Source organism: Nerophis ophidion, linkage group LG12, assembly GCF_033978795.1.
Source record: "Nerophis ophidion isolate RoL-2023_Sa linkage group LG12, RoL_Noph_v1.0, whole genome shotgun sequence".
Lineage (NCBI taxonomy): Eukaryota > Metazoa > Chordata > Actinopteri > Syngnathiformes > Syngnathidae > Nerophis > Nerophis ophidion.
Window position 1 is genome coordinate 42,585,212 of NC_084622.1, and position 20,875 is coordinate 42,606,086.

General features: G+C 40.1%; 1 protein-coding gene across 6 annotated transcripts in view; it reads right to left on the reverse strand.

Annotated features, from left to right (window-relative positions):
* The window catches only part of LOC133563459 (serine/threonine-protein kinase BRSK2-like), a 641,999-nt gene that overhangs the window by 100,930 nt on the left and 520,194 nt on the right, over nt 1-20,875 (reverse strand). For all 6 annotated transcript variants that reach the window (XM_061917595.1, XM_061917596.1, XM_061917593.1 and 3 more), the window contains exon 9: nt 5,282-5,313. In XM_061917595.1, the coding sequence (XP_061773579.1) occupies nt 5,282-5,313 (32 nt within the window). The remainder of the gene's footprint in view (nt 1-5,281; nt 5,314-20,875) is intronic.

Below are 20,875 nucleotides of genomic sequence, written 5' to 3' on the forward strand. Positions count from 1 at the left end.
CTATGTCCCACTCTCCCTTGTGGAGGGGGTCCGGTCCGATCCGGTGGCCATGTACTGCTTGCCCGTGTATCGGCTGGGGACATCTCTGCGCTGCTGATCCGCCTCCGCTTGGGATGGTTTCCTGCTGGCTCCGCTGTGAACGGGACTCTCGCTGCTGTGTTGGATCCGCTTTGGACTGGACTCTCGCGACTGTGTTGGATCCATTATGGATTGAACTTTCACAGTATCATGTTAGACCCGCTCGACATCCATTGCTTTCCTCTCCAAGGTTCTCATAGTCATCATTGTCACCGACGTCCCACTGGGTGTGAGTTTTCCTTGCCCTTATGTGGGCCTACCGAGGATGTCGTAGTGGTTTGTGCAGCCCTTTGAGACACTAGTGATTTAGGGCTATATAAGTAAACATTGATTGAAGAACCAAACTTCATGAATGTGTAAGTATGTGCTCCAATCACTCTATCACAAAAATAAGAGTTGTAGGATTTTTTAGAAACTCAAGTCAGCCATGACATTATGTTCTTTACAAGTGTATGTAAACTTTTGATCACTACTGTATTTAATTATTTTCACAAAAATGACTGGTGGTTTAAGCCAGTCTTGAAACCTTTGCTACTGCACGTAAATATTGGCTTAGAACACAAAGACACAATACAAACCATTTTACATGACACAAGTTGATGCGCCAGAACTTGGATATTTTGCCAAAACATTTCTTCTAAACTGTCTTCTATTTACCGTAATAAAAACAGGCAAAAGAAAGTAACAAGAGCACAAACAAAGCTGAACATCACATGCCATGCCATCATGGAAGTAAACAAACATTTCTCGCATCTGTCTTATGTCACTGCAGGCAAACGGCGAGGGGGGATGACGTAGCGAGACTCGAGCATGAGGGCGTATTTGCAATTCTGTAGTTCGAAATCCTATAGCAGAATCCAATATATTTACCCTATAGAAAGGGGACATGTCCAGACAAGGATGCATACAACATGATTCATCACAATTTCCAGTGTTTCTATTCAACATGTTCGAAAAGGAGTAGGAAGTAACAAAGCTTATTTAATCCTACCCCTTGCTAAAACTTTTGTTCACTTACTGTTCTCAATTTATTCACCATATACTCCATAAGTAATGACATGAAAAATAAATAAATAATAATTAGTGAAGTAAGTTATATTTCATAGGGTGAGATAAATAAGATAATCTAGAAAATAAATGGATGGATGGAAATAAATTCAGAATGTTTATCATGGTTCTATTTCTTTGTGCTTTGTAAACACTTTAAGTTTGAAGAGTTTCTTGAAATGGATCATATTAGTACATTGTTAGATTTATTTGCTTAATCTCTTCCATAATTTAATTCCACATACTGATATACTGAAGGTCTTACGTGCTGTACGTGCTTACAAATGTTTGAAATAAAAAATTTTGTTGAGAAGAATTGTTGTATATTCTTGGGTAGCAGGTTATAGTTTGCTTTGTGCAAAATTTTAGCTGTTTGCACATTCACTATGTCGTGGAATTTCAGTATTTTCGATTCAATGAACCAAGGGTTTCAAATTTCTCTATATCCAACATTATGTATTAATCTAATTGATCTTTTTTTGGAACACAGTTAATGAATGAAATGTACTTTTGTAGGTATTTCCCCATATTTCTGCACAATAACTCAGATATGGTAACTATAGCGAGCAGTAGAGAATTAGAGTGATTTTTGGTCGAAATGCATATTTATCTTTATTCATTATTGACGTGGTTCTTGCCACTTTATGTTGTATATTTTATTATGACATTTCTAGTTAATTTGATCATCTATATTTATACCTAGAAATTTGTATTAATTTATTCTTTCAATTTCTATTCCGTCTATTTGTACTTGTTTGACTTTCCCTTCTATTGTTACCAAATAGCATTATTTTAGTTTTACTGATGTTTAAAGTTAGTATTTTAATTTGTTAAATTCTTCTGCTATTATTTGTATTAGCTTATGTGTGTTCTCTTCTGGAAAAAAACATAATACTAACTTTAAGTAGTTTGTAACTTTACAAATGTAATTTATATAAAGGTTGAACAATTTTGGTCCTAGTATTGATCTCTGGGGTACACCACAGGATATATTTAGCTTTGTAGACGTGTGTTTGCCTAGCTACACGTATTGTTTCCTGTTGGTTAAGTAACTTCTAATCCAGTTAAAGACCAACTTTCTGATGCCATACCGTTCCAATGTATTGATTACAATATTGTGTTTAATTGTGTCAAATGCTATAGTTAGCATTTGACACATTTTTCTTAACAATCTATTGCATTGGTAACTTCCTCTGGTAACTACCTAGGTCTTCTTGTTTAGTGGTTCATCGGCACATAGTAGTTGAATTTAGGTGTTTGTTTTCCGTCAGACTCCATTATCATCGTTGTTGTGGAAGCAAGTACTCTTGCTTCAGGAGCTCCATTCAGCTTGATGTAGATTTTACAGTTGGCGCTCCAAGTCCCGGAATTTGTCCCTGCTTTCTCAAGGCGCATGCTTTATGGCAATTTCAGCATTACGTTTTGTGAGATGCTCATTCATGCACATATTTTTTCCCTTCAGCTTCTTTCCTTGTTTCAGCAGTGCCATTTTAGATTTTTTGGTTTAAGAGTTTCAAGAGGATGACTGGAGTGGTGTTGTTGTTTCTTCCTTTCAGTGGGATGCATGTTTCAATGGAATTGTCAATTTAAATTTCCTTTGATTGCAGAAAATTGACCACCTGCTGTTCTGCTGAGGAAACATCTATGTCATGCGGTTCTCCTCCGTTATTCACAGCTTTCACGTTGGATCCTGGTTTAAATCGGTGCCCAGTCATTCGTTAATTCTGATCCATTTCATCTATGATATTCCTCAGCATGTTGTTGTTTCATTTCACTGCAGTCCTAATTTCTTGGCGCATTTCCTGAAAGTCTTTTCTTATGTTTTTATTCGGACTTTACAGACTTTCTATATTTTCAAGCAGACTTCTCAGATCTTTTTTGTATTCTTCTTTTTGCTTTTCTCTGATCTTCTTTAAGTTCTCTTATTGCTCTTTTTACGTCTTATTTGTGTTCTAATCGTATTCTTTCCAGGTCTGCTTTGTAATCTTCTTTAAGTTCTCTTATTACTTATTACTGTGGTGCAAATAGTGGTCCTTTGGCTATTTATACAATTGAATGGAATATCGAGAGGAGCCAGATGAAGTGGTTCGGGCATCTGGTCAGGATGCCACCCGAACGCCTCCCTAGGGATGTGTTTAGGGCACGTCCAGCTGGTAGGAGGCCACGGGGAAGACCCAGGACACGTTGGAAAGACTATGTCTCCCGGCTGGCCTGGGAACGCCTCGGGATCCCCCGGGAAGAGCTAGACGAAGTGGCTGGAGATAGGGAAGTCTGGGCTTCCCTGCTTAGGCTGCTGCCCCCGCGACCCGACCGCGGATAAGCGGAAGATGATGGATGGATGGATGGACTAACAAGGTTGGGGACGGCGTGGCGAAGGCAGGCAGGCAGCAACCTGAGGGTTCCTGGTTTGATCCCCACCTTCTACCAACCGAGTCACGTCCGTTGTGTCCTTGAGCAAGACACTTCACCCTTGCTCCTAATGGGTCGTGGTTAGTGCCTTGCATGGCAGCTCCCACCATCAGCGTGTGAATGTGTGTGTGTGAATGGGTGAATGTGGAAATAGTGTCAAAGCGCTTTTTAGTACCTTGAAGGTAGAAAAGCGCTATACAAGTCTAACGCATTTACCATTTATTTACCATTTGCTGTTACTGACTGTTTTTGTGCTAGCTAAGGTCTCTTCCTCTTTTCTGACTTTTTGATAGATTTGGTGTGCTTTAATTTGCAATCTAAAAGGGAACACCTCCACACACGAACCGTTTTGCAGACACTCAATAAAAGGGTTCTGAATGGGACTGTGTGGCAAAATGTATGCAACAATTACAGCAAAGCATATTCAGTACATATTATGTACTGTAGACCACCAGGAAATGTGTTACATGTCGATTAGAATCATCATAGATAGCAAGTGTCCAAACCCTCCAAAGATACTTTGGACCCTGCACCAGGCTCTCACTTAACATTAGAGCTGTCCTATCTCCTGTAAGTCTGGGAGCATGAGCTGGTGAAGCCTGATCGGAGGCAAAACTTTGTCTAAGACAATCGGAACCGTCCGGGTTTGATGGATTCAATGCCCAGCAAAATCTAGAGACCTAACAACAACACTACACGATGGAGTATTCACTGACTTCATCACTGTGTCAGGAGTACCAAAAAAAATGACAAAAGAAAAAGCCAAACACTTATCCAGAGTTAATCATTTGATGCTTGCTGAACTGAAGACAAAATGTCCTGACCGCTCATTGCTGCGCCTGAAATCTTAGATTAGTTTCTAAATTGTAAAAGCTCTGACGTTTTGGACTTCAGAACTACAGTCATTTACTATTAGTTCAACACAGGAGCCAATTGAGCAGGATTTAAATAAATAAATAAATGGGTTGTACTTGTATAGATTTGAGAGCTAAAGTTAATTACCAACCCATTTATTAGGCCCTCTTAATATGTACAGGATATTACATTAATCGTTGCTAACATCATATTGCGTGATATGATGAACTGTAATTATATCATACTCTGGCCTTGACAGAATGGCCCATCTGCCCACATTCCGCTGCATCCGTGTTTTATTATGTACATTTAAATGGGCACATGCCATCAATAACATTTTAAACATTACAAAGGAAACCTGGTTTAAGTTCTCAATTCATTCAGACTTTAGTTCAGACAGTGTCTGGTTCAGCCTCTTGTCTTCCCATTCCTCTCTTGTGCCTTCCTGGTTGACACGACAGTCACTGTCTGATTGAAAGGACTTTCGCTGACAAGAGACAATAACTCACAACTAATACACATATTTCATCTTTACTTGGCCATCCGAAACTCTGGCAGTGTACCCTTTACAAAACAAAATAGATGGTTGTGAAGTTTACTACAAACGCCTCCAATTTCACAGAGATATAAAACTTCAACAGAGAGCGGAAAAAAAAACGAAAAAAAAAAACCTAGCAGCCGACGTCCCCTTCATTGCCTGCAGTGCTCCACATGCTCTATATCCTTTTTCAAGCACCACCGATTTACTCCCACAACCCCGAGAGTGGAGTCGTGGTTTGCACCGGTGTACATGCCCGAAACTCAAAGTCATTTATCACGTGATAGCTCCCCTCAGGACGACGACAACAACAACAACAACAGTGGAGAAGGAAGGGAGTGGAGGATTACTTACATGTACCATGTGTGCTTCTGGATCTGTTCTAGCTGTAAAACAAAAAGATAGACAAAGGTCAGAATTAGGACAATGCATTTAAAGGCCTACTGAAACCCACTACTACCGACCACGCAGTCTGATAGCTTATATATCAATGATGAAATATTAACATTGCAACACATGCCAATACGGCCTTTTTAGTTTACTAAATTGCAATTTTAAATTTCCCGGGAGTTTTTGTTGAAAACGTTGCGGAATGATGACGTATACGCGTGACGTCACGGACTGTGAGGAAATATTAGCGCTGCGCACAAACAGTCGTCTGTTTTAACCGCATAATTACACAGTATTTTGGACATCTTTGTTGCTGAATCTTTTGCAATTTGTTCATTTAATAATGGAGACTATAAAGAACAATGCTGTTGGTGGAAAGTGGGGGATTCCAGCTGTCTTTAGCACCGAGACCCAGCCGGCGTATCTTTGTTTGTTGTGAAAGCAGAGCGGTCTAGCGGACATGTTTTCTCTACGTCAACCTGCATGTTTTTGAATGGGGAAATTGTGATATATATCTTACCAAAGACATCCGTGGATTATTCGTCGCTCTGCAGCAGCTGTGAGCTTGGCTCCTCGGCTTCTCTCTGAGACAAAGTGTGTTCAACGCAGCTATCTGACCTCGAGGTATGACTTTACAATCTTTAAAATCTCACTAAAACACTACTAAAACAATAAGCAGATAAGGGCTCTTCCAGAATTGTCCTAGTGCATGTGTCTAATTTCATTTGAAACGCTCACACTACCGTCGCCCGGAGCTGTCGCTTTTTTTTTTTAAATTTTCTTCCTAGTGCGTCGCTATCAATATCCTCAAACACGAATCTTTCATCCTCGCTCCAATTAATGGGGAAATTGTTGGTTTATCGGTCAGAATCGCTCGCGCTGCTGGCGTCCATGAGTGTAATCAATGGGTGGATGTGAGGAGTCCGACAATCTGTGACGTCACGCACTCTACTTCCGGGAAAGGCAGGGCTTTTTTAAGAGCGACCAAAAGTTGCGAACTTTATCGTCGATTTTCTCTACTAAACCCTTTCAGCAAAAATATGGCAATATCGCGAAATGATCAAGTATGACACATAGAATGGACCTGCCATCCCCGTTTAAATAAGAGAATCTCATTTCAGTAGGCCTTTAACTTTAAAAAAAAAAACCCAGAAACAACAATTTTTGAATGTTTGCCATCCAAATAAAACGAGTGGGTGATTGCAAGGTAAATAATGAAATAATACAGAATAAAGGTAAACGCTGTATGGCCTCTATAATCACAGTGAACTAATAGAAGTGTGATTGGGCCACAAAGGCTGATTGAAATCTGGAAAGATAAAATGAGGCTCTCAAATATTAATAGTGCAGTGGAAAAAATGAAAAATAAAAGGGGAATAAGGTAGAAGTGCTGGAATGAGAGAAAGAGAGAGAGAGATGATAACTCTGAGCTATAAACAGAATATTATCTGCTCCATACACACTGCTGACCCGGACGAAGCCTCCGGGTCCAAAGGGAATCTCCACATTTCTTTCTCTTTGCAGCGCACATGCTTCCTCATCACAATTTTTAATGTGCTTCCTTGCCACCACTATCAACATGGCCTTTTGTCCCGACCGAGGCACAGAACTAGAGAGAATGTGCCAGTTAAAGGGCGACAAAAGAAGATGTCTGCTCAAATGTCCCTCAAATGGACACAGTGGCAAACAGGATCAATGTCTCTGCCGGGGCTTTAATTCGCTCTCCATTGCAGTTGAGGAACCATGGGAGCTAAGCACAGCAGCTCTAATTATTGTCATTTACTCACAGGCAGTCTCTGGGCAGTGTGCCCCCATTTTTTCCCCAAGGAGCAACCTTTGCATTGCCGTCATGTAATATTGCTCCAAAGGCGTAGCTTAGAAACTGTGGGTGGCTTCTGTCGCCTTCCCAAGAGGTCACACTATTGATGGACACGGTGGCAATCAGTTACAAGCCAGTCTGTGACCTATATTCTTTCGCACCTTTATTAAAGGGCCGCAGACGACGATGCAATAACGCACTCAGACATTAAGGAAGGAGGAGTATCACAACCTTCATCATTTAAGTTGACAGCACCAATTACAGACACTTTTAATAGACCAATTGTTGGATTTGCGGCTTGCTGTTGTTGGCCTGACCCCAGGATAAAGCACCAAAAGGGCAATGTGCAAGTAAAAATTCCTTTTGTTCGAAAAAAGCACACTTGCAGTTGAAAATAACTCTGCGCCTTCGTACTGACAAAGCTGGTTTACGAGGCTTTCTGATTGGGACAGGTGTTTCTCTTAATTGTCAATCAAGAACAGGTGAGGGAGCCAGTCCGCAGACTAGAGGTAGAGTGGTGGAAAATGGAGGCATACAGAAAGTGGAATTAAAAATAAAAGCGGTGTATAGGAAATAGTACAATATAGTTTCAGTCATAGTCGGATCCATATTATACATGTAAAACAGGGGTCGACAACCTTTACCACTCAAAGAGCCATTTTGACCCATTTCACAAAATAAAGAAAACTATGGGAGCCGCAAGACTCTTTTGAAATTTAAAATGAAATAACACAGCGTACAAAGTTTTTTTTTTGCTTTGTCCTATGTATTAGCCAGGGGTCTCAGACACGCGGCCCACACCTTGATATGATAATTTAATATTAGTGCGGCCCGCGAGTTTTATTTGAATGCCGCTTGAAAACATCACATTTGCCAACCACCTCAATTTTTCCGGGAGACTACAGAGTTTCAGAGCAACCATTCTCTCGACTGTCTGTTTACACCCAATTAAAAATACTAAGGGCGTACTATGATAACAACAGCCGTAACAAACAGCTTACCAGCCCATTCACATGTTGTATGAGGCTTCTGCAGATACACATAAGCGACTGCAAGGTATACATGCTCAGCAGCCATACAGGTCAGACTGAGGGTTGTGATATAAACAACTTTAACACTCTTACTAATATGCGCCACACTGTGAAACCACACTAAACAAGAATGACAAACACATTTTGGGAGACCATCTGCACTGTAACACAACATAAACACAACAGAACAAATACCCAGAATCCCATGTATCCCAAACTATTCCGGGCTACATTATACACCCCTGCTACCACCAAACCCCGCCCATCTCAACCGACGCATGAAGGGGGTGGAGGGGTGGTAGTGGGGGTGTATACTGTAGCCCGGAAGAGTTAGACCCAAAACTAATCCCTGTGGAACACCATATAGAATATGAAGACATGAAGAGCAACTGTCATTTTGTCACACAAACTGATGGCTGTTTGTGGAATAGGTTTCCACCCACTTGTAAGCCACTCCCCTGATTCCATACTGTTCTAATTTGTTTAATAGAATTTTATGATTAATAGAGTCAAATGCTTTTTTTAAATCGACGAATACTCCAATTCTAAACTTTTTTTGGTCTAAAGAATTGAAAGTTTCCTCAAATGTGTCAATTAATGTTCGTGAAGTTGATATTTTAGCTTGAAATCCATTCTGGCATTCAGAAAGTATTTTGTGTTTCTGGATTAAAAGTTTTCCATTCAATTATTGAACAGTTTTTCAAAATGTTTTGAAAATTAAGCAGGCGAAGAAATGTCTGTTGCCAGTTGTATAATCAGAATTAGACATACTTTATTAATCCCCGAGGGGAAATTTAAATTTTCAGCACAATCCCATTCAAGACCAGACAAACATTACAGGGAGACAGAACAGGATCGCTGACGGGTCTGCCAACTTACGGCGCCCCTTACAAAAAAGGTGAGATACAGGTAAACAAGTGGGGGGAATGGGAGAAAAAAATACATGTAAATGGGTTGTACTTGTATAGCGCTTTTCTACCTTCAAGGTACTCAAAGCGCTTTGACACTATTTCAACATTCACCCATTCACACACACACATTCACACACTGATGGAGGGAGCTGCCATGCAAGGCGCTAACCGGCACCCATCAGGAGCAAGGGTGAAGTGTCTTGCTCAAGGACACAACGGACGTGACGAGGTTGGTTCTAGGTGGGGATTGAACCAAATACCCTCGGGTTGCACATGGCCACTCTACCACCAGAGGTGGGTAGAGTAGCCAGAAATTGTACTCAAGTAAGTGTACTGTTACTTTAGAGATTTATTACTCAAGTAAAAGTAAGGAGTAGTCACCCAAATATTTACTTGAGTAAAAGTAAAAAGTACGTTGTGAAAAAACTACTCAAGTACTGAGTAACTGATGAGTAACCTCTTTACGGCAACAAATAATGCACAAAAACATAAATATAGCAATGAGCAAATTCAGAGCCAGGAATATCTCTTAAGCAACTAAAACAATAATAATAGTACATCAAAATAAAAATAAAATAAATGGCACATTGAGCCACCATAACTTAACAGCACCATAGCCTCAGTAGGCATTCATTGATTTGATTGATTGATTGTAACATGTATTAGTAGATTGCACAGTACAGTACATATTCCGTATAATTGACCACTAAATGGTAACACCCCAATAAGTTTTTCAACGTTCATCAATTACTTAGTAAATGACCAAGTCGAGGTGATCTACCTCATATACACATATACATACACACACATATCATATAATATATATATATATATATATACATACATAAATATACATATATATACATACATACACATATATATATATGTATATATATATACATACATATATATGTATATATATATATACATATATATATATATACATACATATATATATATATATATACATACATATATATACATATATATGTATATATATATGTATATATATATATACATACATACATTTATATATACAGTATATAATTTATATTTATTTATTTTGCCGTTTTTGTTCACATGTTGAAGGTGTTTTAATGAATATACATGCATGTTTAACATATAGATTCCTATCTTTCATGAAGACAAGAATATAAGTTGGTGTATTACCTGATTCTGATGACTTGCAATGATAGGAATCAGACCTCCACGTTTTCAATTGGAAGAGAAAAAAAGTTCCTCTTTTCTGTCCAATAACACATGAAAGTCGTTGGTTTTTGGCATCTTATCTGTCCAGCTTCGATATTCGTTTTTATACACTTTACAAGAAATACATTGGCGGCAAACTCCGTGGTTTGCTAGCTTGTTTGCGCAGGGTTTGGGAGACTCTTATTTTGTTAGCGCAGGCGCGATGGAGCGGCACTTTTATTGTGAAGACAGGAACTGTGCGATCAGTTTTTAGGCTTTTGACGGGAAGTACGGTTGAAATAAAGTGTCTTTTTTCCTTTACACTTTGGATTGATTGATTGAAACTTGTATTAGTAGATTGCACAGTACAGTACATATTCCGTACAATTGACCACTAAATGGTAACACCCGAATACGTTTTTTAACTTGTTTAAGTCGGGTCATGTGACCGCCTGTCTCTGTTTGATTGGTCCAGCGTCACCAGTGACTGCATGTGATTGGTGAAACGCAGGCATGCGTAGCTTCTACGTTGAAGCTCTGTCATTAACCAAAACAAACATTAATAGATCGATTAAAAAAAAGTAGCGAGTAACGAGCTGAATGTAGATAAATGGAACGGAGTAAAAGTAGCGTTTCTTCTCTATAAATATACTCAAGTAAAAGTAAAAGTATGTTGCATAAAAACTACTCGTAGAAGTACAATTTATCCCAAAATTTACTCAAGTATATGTAACGGAGTAAATGTAGCACGTTACTACCCACCTCTGTCTACCACTGCGCCACGCCAATAAAAGATTAATATAAAATAGGATAAAAAAATCGGTCTAAGCCTGGGCCCCTGGAGAGGGGGTCCAGACTGAGGCCAAGGGAAAAAAACAACTAGTACACATCCCTCTTACATGTCTGTCTATAAAAAGGAATGACCTTTGCCGTTTTCATTTTTGTGGGGAATGTACCAGTTTGGAATGATAAATTGAATATGTAAGTTAGTGGTATTACAATTTTTATTCACGTCATATCTAACCCTTGATAGTCAGTGGAGGTTTTGTTTTTACATTTTTTGCACTATACATTTCATTACAAGTTCTTCGACTGGTTTTAAAAACATTGTGTGTGGATTTGTTTTCATGAGAGGAAGCTCCCTCTAATCATTCATTTTGCAATCAGGGATTTGGCTTGCAAGCTCCATTCCTATGTTAGCAATAAAAAAAAAGCATTGAATTTATGGGCAGTCCTCTCATGTCATACATCTCTACATCATTTTCTATGAAAAACTTTGGATAATTGATTTGTCGGGCTTCCTTTTTAAGTGAAGTGAATTATATTTATATAGCGCTTTTTCTCTAGTGACTCAAAGCGCTTTACATAGTGAAACCCGATATCTAAGTTACATTCAAACCAGTGTGGGGGGCACTGGGAGCAGGTGGGTAAAGTGTCTTGCCCAAGGACACAACGGCAGCGACTAGGATGGCGGAAGCGGGAATCGAACCTGCAACCCTCAAGTTGCTAGCACGGCCGCTCTACCAACCGAGATAAATGTTCAGAATGTTCCATACTTCATTTGTATTATTCAGTTTTCTTTATAATACTCCTTCTTAGCCGTTCTTAGAATATTGGTCAATTTATTTGTATATATGTTAAATTTATGTTCTGCTTCTTCTGTTCTTTTCCCTAAGAACTCTGTGTATAATCTTTTTTCTCTTTTTACAAGACTTACTCAGTCCCCTTGTAATCCAAGGGCATTCTTTTGATTTTATTTTGCTCTAACATGGGATTATTGGGCAAAACTTCATCCATCCATCCATCCATTTTCTACCGCTTATTCCCTTTGGGGGTCGCGGGGGGTGCTGGTGCCTATCTCAGCTACAATCGGGCGGAAGGCGGGGTACACCCTGGACAAGTCGCCACCTCATCGCAGGGCCAACACAGATAGACAGACAACATTCACACTCACATTCACACACTTGGGACAATTTAGTGTTGCCAATCAACCTATCCCCAGGTGCATGTCTTTGGAAGTGGGAGGAAGCCGGAGTACCTGGAGGGAACCCACGCATTCACGGGGAGAACATGCAAACTCCACACAGAAAGATCCCTAGCCCGGGATTGAACCCTGACTACTCAGGACCTTCGTATTGTGAGGCAGATGCACTAACCCCTCTGCCACCGTGAAGCTGGGCAAAACTCATCATACGGTAATATAAACAGCTAAAAAAAATTCATTATATGTACTGTTTGGCATCTGATTTACAATATAGATCTTCCCAGTGTTGCCTAAGTATAGCGTTTTTAAACGCAATTAGCTTTTCCTCTCTTTTAATTCATCTTTATGTAATTTGCTTGACTGAAGGCATATTCGTATAATTCTTGTCATAAACTGTAAAAACTGGTAAATGATCTGAAATATCAATGACCAGTATTCTACTGTGAATGTGGTTCTTTACATCATTAGTTTAAATGTCATCGATCAGCGTAGCACTGTGTGGCCTAAATTCTAGGTAGTCTGGTGATTTGGGGAATTAAACCCATGCTATTAAAACCCTTATTTAACCAGATAAGAAACCCATTGAGATCAAGATCTCTTTAACAAGGCTGAATTGGCCAAGAGGTCAACAGCACATCACAGAGCAGTTGCAGAAAAGTTTTATGTTAAGACATACATTTAAAACAATATGTACACCTTTTAAAAACACAGGCACTGTGCAAACGTCTCTCACTGTCTGTCCCTCAGGATTAAAATGGAAGGCTCCAAATGGAAGTAGTTCAGAGAGTTTCAGTTTCATCTGCAAGGCGCATTCCATGCCAGAGGGGCAGGAATGCCAAAAGCTCTTTGTACATGAGGAACAGTTAAAGCATAAGAGCTGTTTTTTCTTTGTAACAAGGTCCACAAGTATGGAGGCATTTAGCCTAAAAGAGCCTTATAAATGATAGTCTGCCAATGTCTGTATCTACGTGCACTCAATGAAGATAAGTCTGATTTCATATACAGTTAACGATGCTGAGTGAGACTCTGACAGCCAGTAACAAATCTTAGAGCTGAATGAAAAACAGTGTCCAAGGACTGGAGGCATTTAAATGAAGCACTATAATAAAGCACGTCTCCATAATCAATTACGGTCAAATATAGCCACTGTCACCAATTTGTTTCTGACTTTAAGGGAGAAAATATAAACCAAGCTTTACCCTAAGCTTAGAGACCAAGTTGTTAATATGGGCTTTAAATGAAAGCTCCTGATCAAGAGCAAAACCCAAGTACTTGTAATTTAAGACCTGCTCAATAGGGTTTCCATTTGATGTTACAATATTTGGAATATTTTCTAATAGCACCCTTGAATGAGATTTGTATTTAAAACTGATTTCAGATCAAATAAGCGAGCCTGGATGACATCAGAAGCAGCTTGTAAAAACTCAAAAGCTTAAGTAATGCAGGTTGAACAGCAATAAATAATGGTGTTGTTTGCATAAAAACGATAGATTGCATTTGACAAATTATTGCAAAGATTATTTATGTATATAGAAAATAAAATGGGCCCCAGCAGTGGGGCAAAAAATTATTTAGTCAGCCACCGATTGTGCAAGTTCTCCCACTTAAAATGATGACAGAGGTCTGTAATTGTCATCATAGGTACACTTCAACTCTAAGAGACAGAATGTGAACAAAAAAATCCAGGAATTCACATTGTAGGAATTTTAAAGATTTTACTTGAAAAATTATGGTGGAAAATAAGTATTTGGTCAACCATTCAAAGCTCTCACTGATGGAAGGAGGTTTTGGCTCAAAATCTCACGATACATGACCTGATTCATTCTTTCCTTAACACGGATCAATCGTCCTGTCTCCTTAGCAGAAAAACAGCCCCAAAGCATGATGTTTCCACCCCCATGCTTCACAGTAGGTATGGTGTTCTTGGGATGCAACTCAGTATTCTTCTTCCTCCAAACACGACGAGTTGAGTTTATACCAAAAAGTTCTGTTTTGGTTTCATCTGACCACATGACATTCTCCCAATCCTCTGCTGTATCATCCATGTATCCATTTTGGTATAAACTCAACTCGTCGTGTTTGGAGGAAGAAGAATACTGAGTTGCATCTGTGCGACGTATACTCCGGAGCGATTTATAATCCGAAAAATACGGTATTTACCAGAATTAAACCAAGGCAAGCTCGGTGGAAGGCAACTATATGAACCACTTCACAACTAGTGACCCCGGGATTAAAAGAGGACCTTGCATGAATGAAGTCTCTACTATTAGACAGTGAATTGATCATCTGTCCAAGACCTTGTGGCTTGTGAAAGGTTTCTACAAGGTTTTGGCCATTTGGAGGATTTGTTTGTCCACTTGATCCAGAAGAACGGTGTGTATCGGTTGGGGACATCTCTACGATGCTGATCCGACTCAGCTTGGGATGGTTTCCTGGGACGGGACTCTCGCTGCTGTCTTGGATCTGCTTTGAACTGAACTCTCGCGGCTGTGTTGGAGCCACTATGGATTGAACTTTCACAGTATCATGTTAGACCCGCTCGACATCCATTGCTTTCGATCCCATATGTTGCCCACATATGAGGTCCTCTCCAAGGTTCTAATAGTCATCATTGTCACTGGCGTCCCACTGGGTGTGAATTCTCCTTGCCCTTATGTGGGTTCTTCCGAGGATGTTGTAGTCGTAGTGGTTTGTGCAGTCCTCTGAGACATTTGTGATTTGGGGCTATATAAATAAACATTGATTGATTGATTGATTGATTGATTGAAGAACATTAGCATAGATTCCAAAAGAGTTTGATAGTGTTGCTGTCTTAAAGGCCTACTGAAATGAGATTTTCTTATTCAAACGGGGATAGCAGGTCCATTCTATGTGTCATACTTGATCATTTTGCGATATTGCCATATTTTTGCTGAAAGGATTTAGTAGAGAACATCGACGATAAAGTTCGCAACTTTTGGTGCTGATACAAAAGCCTTGCCTTTACCGGAAGTCGCAGACGATGACGTCACAAGGGTGAGGCCTCCTCACGTCCTCACATTGTTTATAATGGGCGCCTCCAGCAGCAAGAGCTATTCGGACCGAGAAACCAGCAATTTCCCCATTAATTTGAGCGATGATGAAAGATTTGTGGATGATGATATTGATAGCGAAGGACTAGAAAAAAAAAAAAAAAGGCGATTGCATTGAGACGGATTCAGATGTTTTTAACACATTTACTAGGATAATTCTAGGAAATCCCTTATCTTTCTATTGTGTTGTTAGTGTTTTAGTGAGATTAAATAATACCTGATAGTCGCAGGGGTGTGTCCACGGGTGTGTTGAGGTCAGTGTCTGAGGGAAGTCACGGCAGATACAAGGACGGCGCAAACTCCACAGATCTCCGGTAAGAGGCGACTTTTTACCACAATTTTCTCACCGAAACCTGCCGGTTGACAAGTGGTCGGGAACCATGTTCTCTTGACCGCTCTGATCCATAGTAAAGCTTCACCTTCGGGAATTTTAAACAAGGAATCACCGTGTGTTTGTGTGGCTAAAGGCTAAAGCTTCCCAACTCCATCTTTCTACTTTGACTCCTCCATTATTAATTGAACAAATTGCAAAAGATTCAGCAAAACAGATGTCCAGAATACTGTTTAATTGCGCGATGAAAAAAGACGACTTTTAGCCGCAAATAGTTCTACGCTAACATTTCCTGACAGTCCGTGACGTCACGCGCACGCGTCATCATTCTGCAACGTTTTCAACAAGAAACTCCACGAGAAATTTAAAATTCCAATTCAGTAAACTAAACCGGCCTTATTGGCATGTGTTGCAATGTTAATATTTCACAGTACTCTGGAATGCCCTCCCGTAACAGTTCGAGATGCCACCTCAGTAGAAGCATTTAAGTCTCATCTTAAAACTCATTTGTATACTCTAGCCTTTAAATAGACTCCCTTTTTAGACCAGTTGATCTGCTGTTTCTTTTCTTTTTCTTCTATGTCCCACTCTCCCCTGTGGAGGGGGTCCGGTCCGATCCGGTGGCCATGTACTGCTTGCCTGTGTATCGGCTGGGGACATCTCTGCGCTGCTGATCCGCCTCCGCTTGGGATGGTTTCCTGCTGGCTCCGCTGTGAACGGGACTCTCGCTGCTGAGTTGGACCCGCTTTGGACTGGACTCTCGCGACTATGTTGGATCCATTGTGGATTGAACTTTCACAGTATCATGTTAGACCCGCTCGACATCCATTGCTTTCCTCCTCTCTAAGGTTCTCATAATCTTTATTGTCACAGACGTCCCACTGGATCATTATTGTCACCGATGTCCCACTGGGTGTGAATTTTCCTTGCCCTTATGTGGGCCTACCGAGGATGTCGTGGTGGTTTGTGCAGCCCTTTGAGACACTGCTGATTTAGGGCTATATAAGTAAACATTGATTGATTGATTGATTGATCATTGATATATAAACTATCAGACTGCGTGGTCGGTAGTAGTGGGTTTCAGTAGGCCGTTAAATTCTTCCACAGCAATCTCTACAAATAACGTGTCTAGGGACCCTTTTTAGTGCACTGGGGCACGTTCACGATAAGCAGAAAACGAACAACTCCCACCAATTTGTCCAAAAGGTCTTTTTAAATTGATAGGTTGTCATCCCCACTGCTCCTGGATTGTGGACCGACAACAAAACAGCCATAACACTTCATCTCGTTGGGCTAGTTGACTTTCTGCGAGGTCACAACACATCCCCGGAGCTGTTTGGACCTCTGCTGCACGAGAGAGACAGGGCAGGAGGGGGACAGGTAGCATATTCTCTCACAGCAGCGTGGCTTGTGTGCTGCACTTTGTAGAGGACAGCGCTGGAGGCTGGCTGACATAACCAAAGGGACCTTAAGGTGACCTGTCCTTGTCAAGCGGAGGGAATAGAAAATGAAGCATAGTGTGTCCAGGCAGCATACAAAAGTAGAGTCTTTTTTGTTTGCGCAGTCCTGATCTAAGCTCCTCTCCTGCAAATGAGCATCTGTGGATATGTTTACAAGCATACGACATAATGCTAATAGTGTAAATGTTTCTGCCTTTCTACAGAAACTTGTAGATTTTTTCATGCATTTAAAGGGGAACATTATCACAATTTCAAAAGGGTTAAAAACAATAAAAATCAGTTCCCAGTGGCTTGTTTTATTTTTCGAAGTTTTTTTTCAAAATTTTACACTTCCCGGAATATCCCTAAAAAAACCTTTAAAGTTCTTGATTTTCGCTATTTGCGATGCGACTGTCCATTTCCCTGTGACGTCATACAGGGCCGCCAATACAAACAACATGGCGGTTACCACAGCAAGATATAGCGACATTAGCTCGGATTCAGACTCGGATTTCAGCGGCTTAAGCGATTCAACAGATTACGCATGTATTGAAACAGATGGTCGGAGTATGGAGGCAGATAGCGAAAACGAAATTGAAGAAGAAATTGAAGCTAATGAGCGAATAGCTATTGACGCTATTCGGCCATAGCATGGGTGTACCTAATGAAGTGGCCCATAGCATGGCTGCCTTATTAGCATCGCCGGTAAAATGTGCAGACGGTATAGCTCGGTTGGTAGAGCGGCCGTGCCAGCAACTTGAGGGTTGCAGGTTCGATCCCCGCTTCTGCCATCCTAGTCACTGCCGTTGTGTCCTTGGGCAAGACACTTTACCCACCTGTTCCCAGTGCCACCCACACTGGTTTAAAAATGTAACTTAGATATTGGGTTTCACTATGTAAAGCGCTTTGAGTCACTTTGAGAAAAGCGCTATATAAATATAATTCACTTCACAGACCAAACGATCAGGACTTTCGCATCTTGTGACACTGGAGCAACTTAAATCCGTCGATTGGTAAGTGTTTTTCTCGCATTAAATGTGGGTATCTAGTTTCAAATGTACATACAGCTAGCGTAAATAGCATGTTTGCATCGATTAGCGTAGCATGTTAGCATCGATTAGCTGGCAGTCATGCTGCGACCAAATATTTCTGGTTAGCACATAAGTCAACAACATCAACAAAACTCACCTTTGTGATTTCGTTGACTTAATCGTTGCAAATGCATCTGCAGGTTATCCATACATCTCTGTGCCATGTCTGTCTTAGCATCGCCGGTCAAATGTGAAGACACTTTGGTACATTCAATGGGGGTCTGGCGGCAGATTTCTTGCCAGTGGTGCAACTTGAATCCCTCCCTGTTAGTGTTGTTACACCCTCCGACAACACACCGACGAGGCATGATGTCTCCAAGGTTCCAAAAAATAGTCGAAAAAACGGAAAATAACAGAGCTGAGAAAATGAAAATGGCGGCTGTATTACCTCGGTGACGTCACGTTCGGACATCATCGCTAAAAGACCGATAAACAGAAAGGCGTTTAATTTGCCAAAATTCACCCATGTAGAGTTCGGAAATCGGTTAAAAAAAATACATGGTCTTTTTTCTGCAACATCAAGATATATATTGACGCTTACATAGGTCTGGTGATAATGTTCCCCTTTAAGTGCACAAACTGCACAAAAACGTGGACGAAAGTAACAAAGTGGGATGTTTTCCCTGTTGGATCCATGCAAGATAGTTCTTACTGGTGTCAGCTTGGCTCTTTTTGTGTGCAGTTTGCATGTCCTCCCTTTGCGGGGTCTGGTTATTCAGTTTTCCGCCTTTAAAACATCTATGTTGGGATCACAGAGGATTAGGGACGGGTACCAAATTTGGTACTTTTAAAGGCATGGACCAAATTCCGTCGAATCTCGTAAAATCAAATGGTGCGATATTTCGATAAGTTTATTGGACATAACGTCACATCCAGTTGCAGACTGGGCCGGCTCAAACACTCGACAGGCAAACAAGCACACAAGCAGCACTTTGAGTGCACTCAGTCGGACTATCTCTGTGTAATGTTACTTTTTTCCTTGCCAACCAAGCAAGCATGCTTGATAGAAAAAGCACTCAAACGTACAGGAAGGCTCCACTTTTCAAAATGCACTAGCTTGATGCCAATTTACATTGGATTTCTTAATTTAATGTTACTGATTAGCATTAGCGATTTAAATGGTGATTTCAACACCTCTAAATATGGTAACGAAGAGTATGACAAAGATGCAAGTTACAATCAAAAGCTGATGTGTGGTAGTAAGTACCTGTACAATACTTAACAGTATGAACACTTTGTAGGGCCTAACAAGCCCCTTGCTTTATGGCAAAGACTACACCCAGACTAGATAGACGGATGGATGGATGGACGGACGGACAGACGGACAGACAGACAGATAGATAGATAGATAGATAGTACTTCATTGATTCCTTTAAGACAGTTCTCTCAGGAAAAATAAAATTCCAACAGTAGTGTACAGAATTGAGATATAATTTAAAAAGTAAATAATAAATAATGGGGATATATGTTATTGTTTTGCATCCCGTGACTATGCGGCACACCGTAGTCTAAACTCTGTCATCAAATGTCTTGGAATTGTAAATGCATGCAAACTTACTGTATAATACAGTACTTGCAAATGAGACTTAGGAGTGTATGGAATCAAGATAACTGGACAGCACAGTTAATCATTATTACCGTATTTATCGGACTATGAGTCGCAGTTTTTTTCATAGTTGGTCGGGGGAGCGACTAATGTGTGAAATTATTAACACATTACCGTAAAATATCAATAATATTATTTATCTCATTCGCGGAAGAGACCAAGAAAATGTCAGCAATCGTCACACACACGTCAACCAATAAGAATTCGGCGGGGGAGGGTCATGGCAGAAGTGCATGTGGGTCATGGAATGCTAACTGCTACATGCTATATGCTACTGCCGTAGCTATTAAAATGGATCATTTCATCGTTGACGGTAACTTATAAAAACTGAGAAGGGCTGAACAAAATGGCACCGAAAAGGAAATCATGTACTGCAGATTACAAGCTGGACGTAGTGAAATATGCAGCAGAAAACGACAATTGCAAGCGTCGCATACCTTTGGAGTTGGCAGAGTTGTTCAGAAGCGACATCGAGGAAGAAGATTTCATCGGATTTATCGATTAGGAGTGACAGATTGTTTGGTAAACGTATAGCATGTTTTATATGTTATAGTTATGTGAATGACTCTTACCATAATATGTTAGGTTAACATAGCAGTTGCTTATTTATGCGTCATATAACCTACACTTATTCAGCCTGTGTTCACTATTCTTTATTTATTTTAAATTGCCTTTCAGATGTCTATTCTTGGTGTTGGATTTTATCAAATAAATTTCCCCAAAAATGCGACTTATACTCCAGTGCGAGGTATATATGTTTTTTTTCCTTCTTTACTATACATTTTCGGCCGGTGCGACGCATACTCCAGAGCGATTTATAATCCGAAAAATACGGTAGGTCGTTGTTAACAAACAATATTTATTTATAAAACATTATTAACACATTAACACACATAGGAGTATAGAGAAGTAGCTGACAATGTATTCGATAAGAGATAAGGTGTTGCATAAGGTTGTTGTCTAATAATGCAATATTGAAATTATATGGGCATAATTTAAGATTGACCCATTAGAGTTATAATTTTTTATGCATATTTTGTCATATTTACTCATTAAGATTGCTTACAGTTTACTATGGAAAACATTT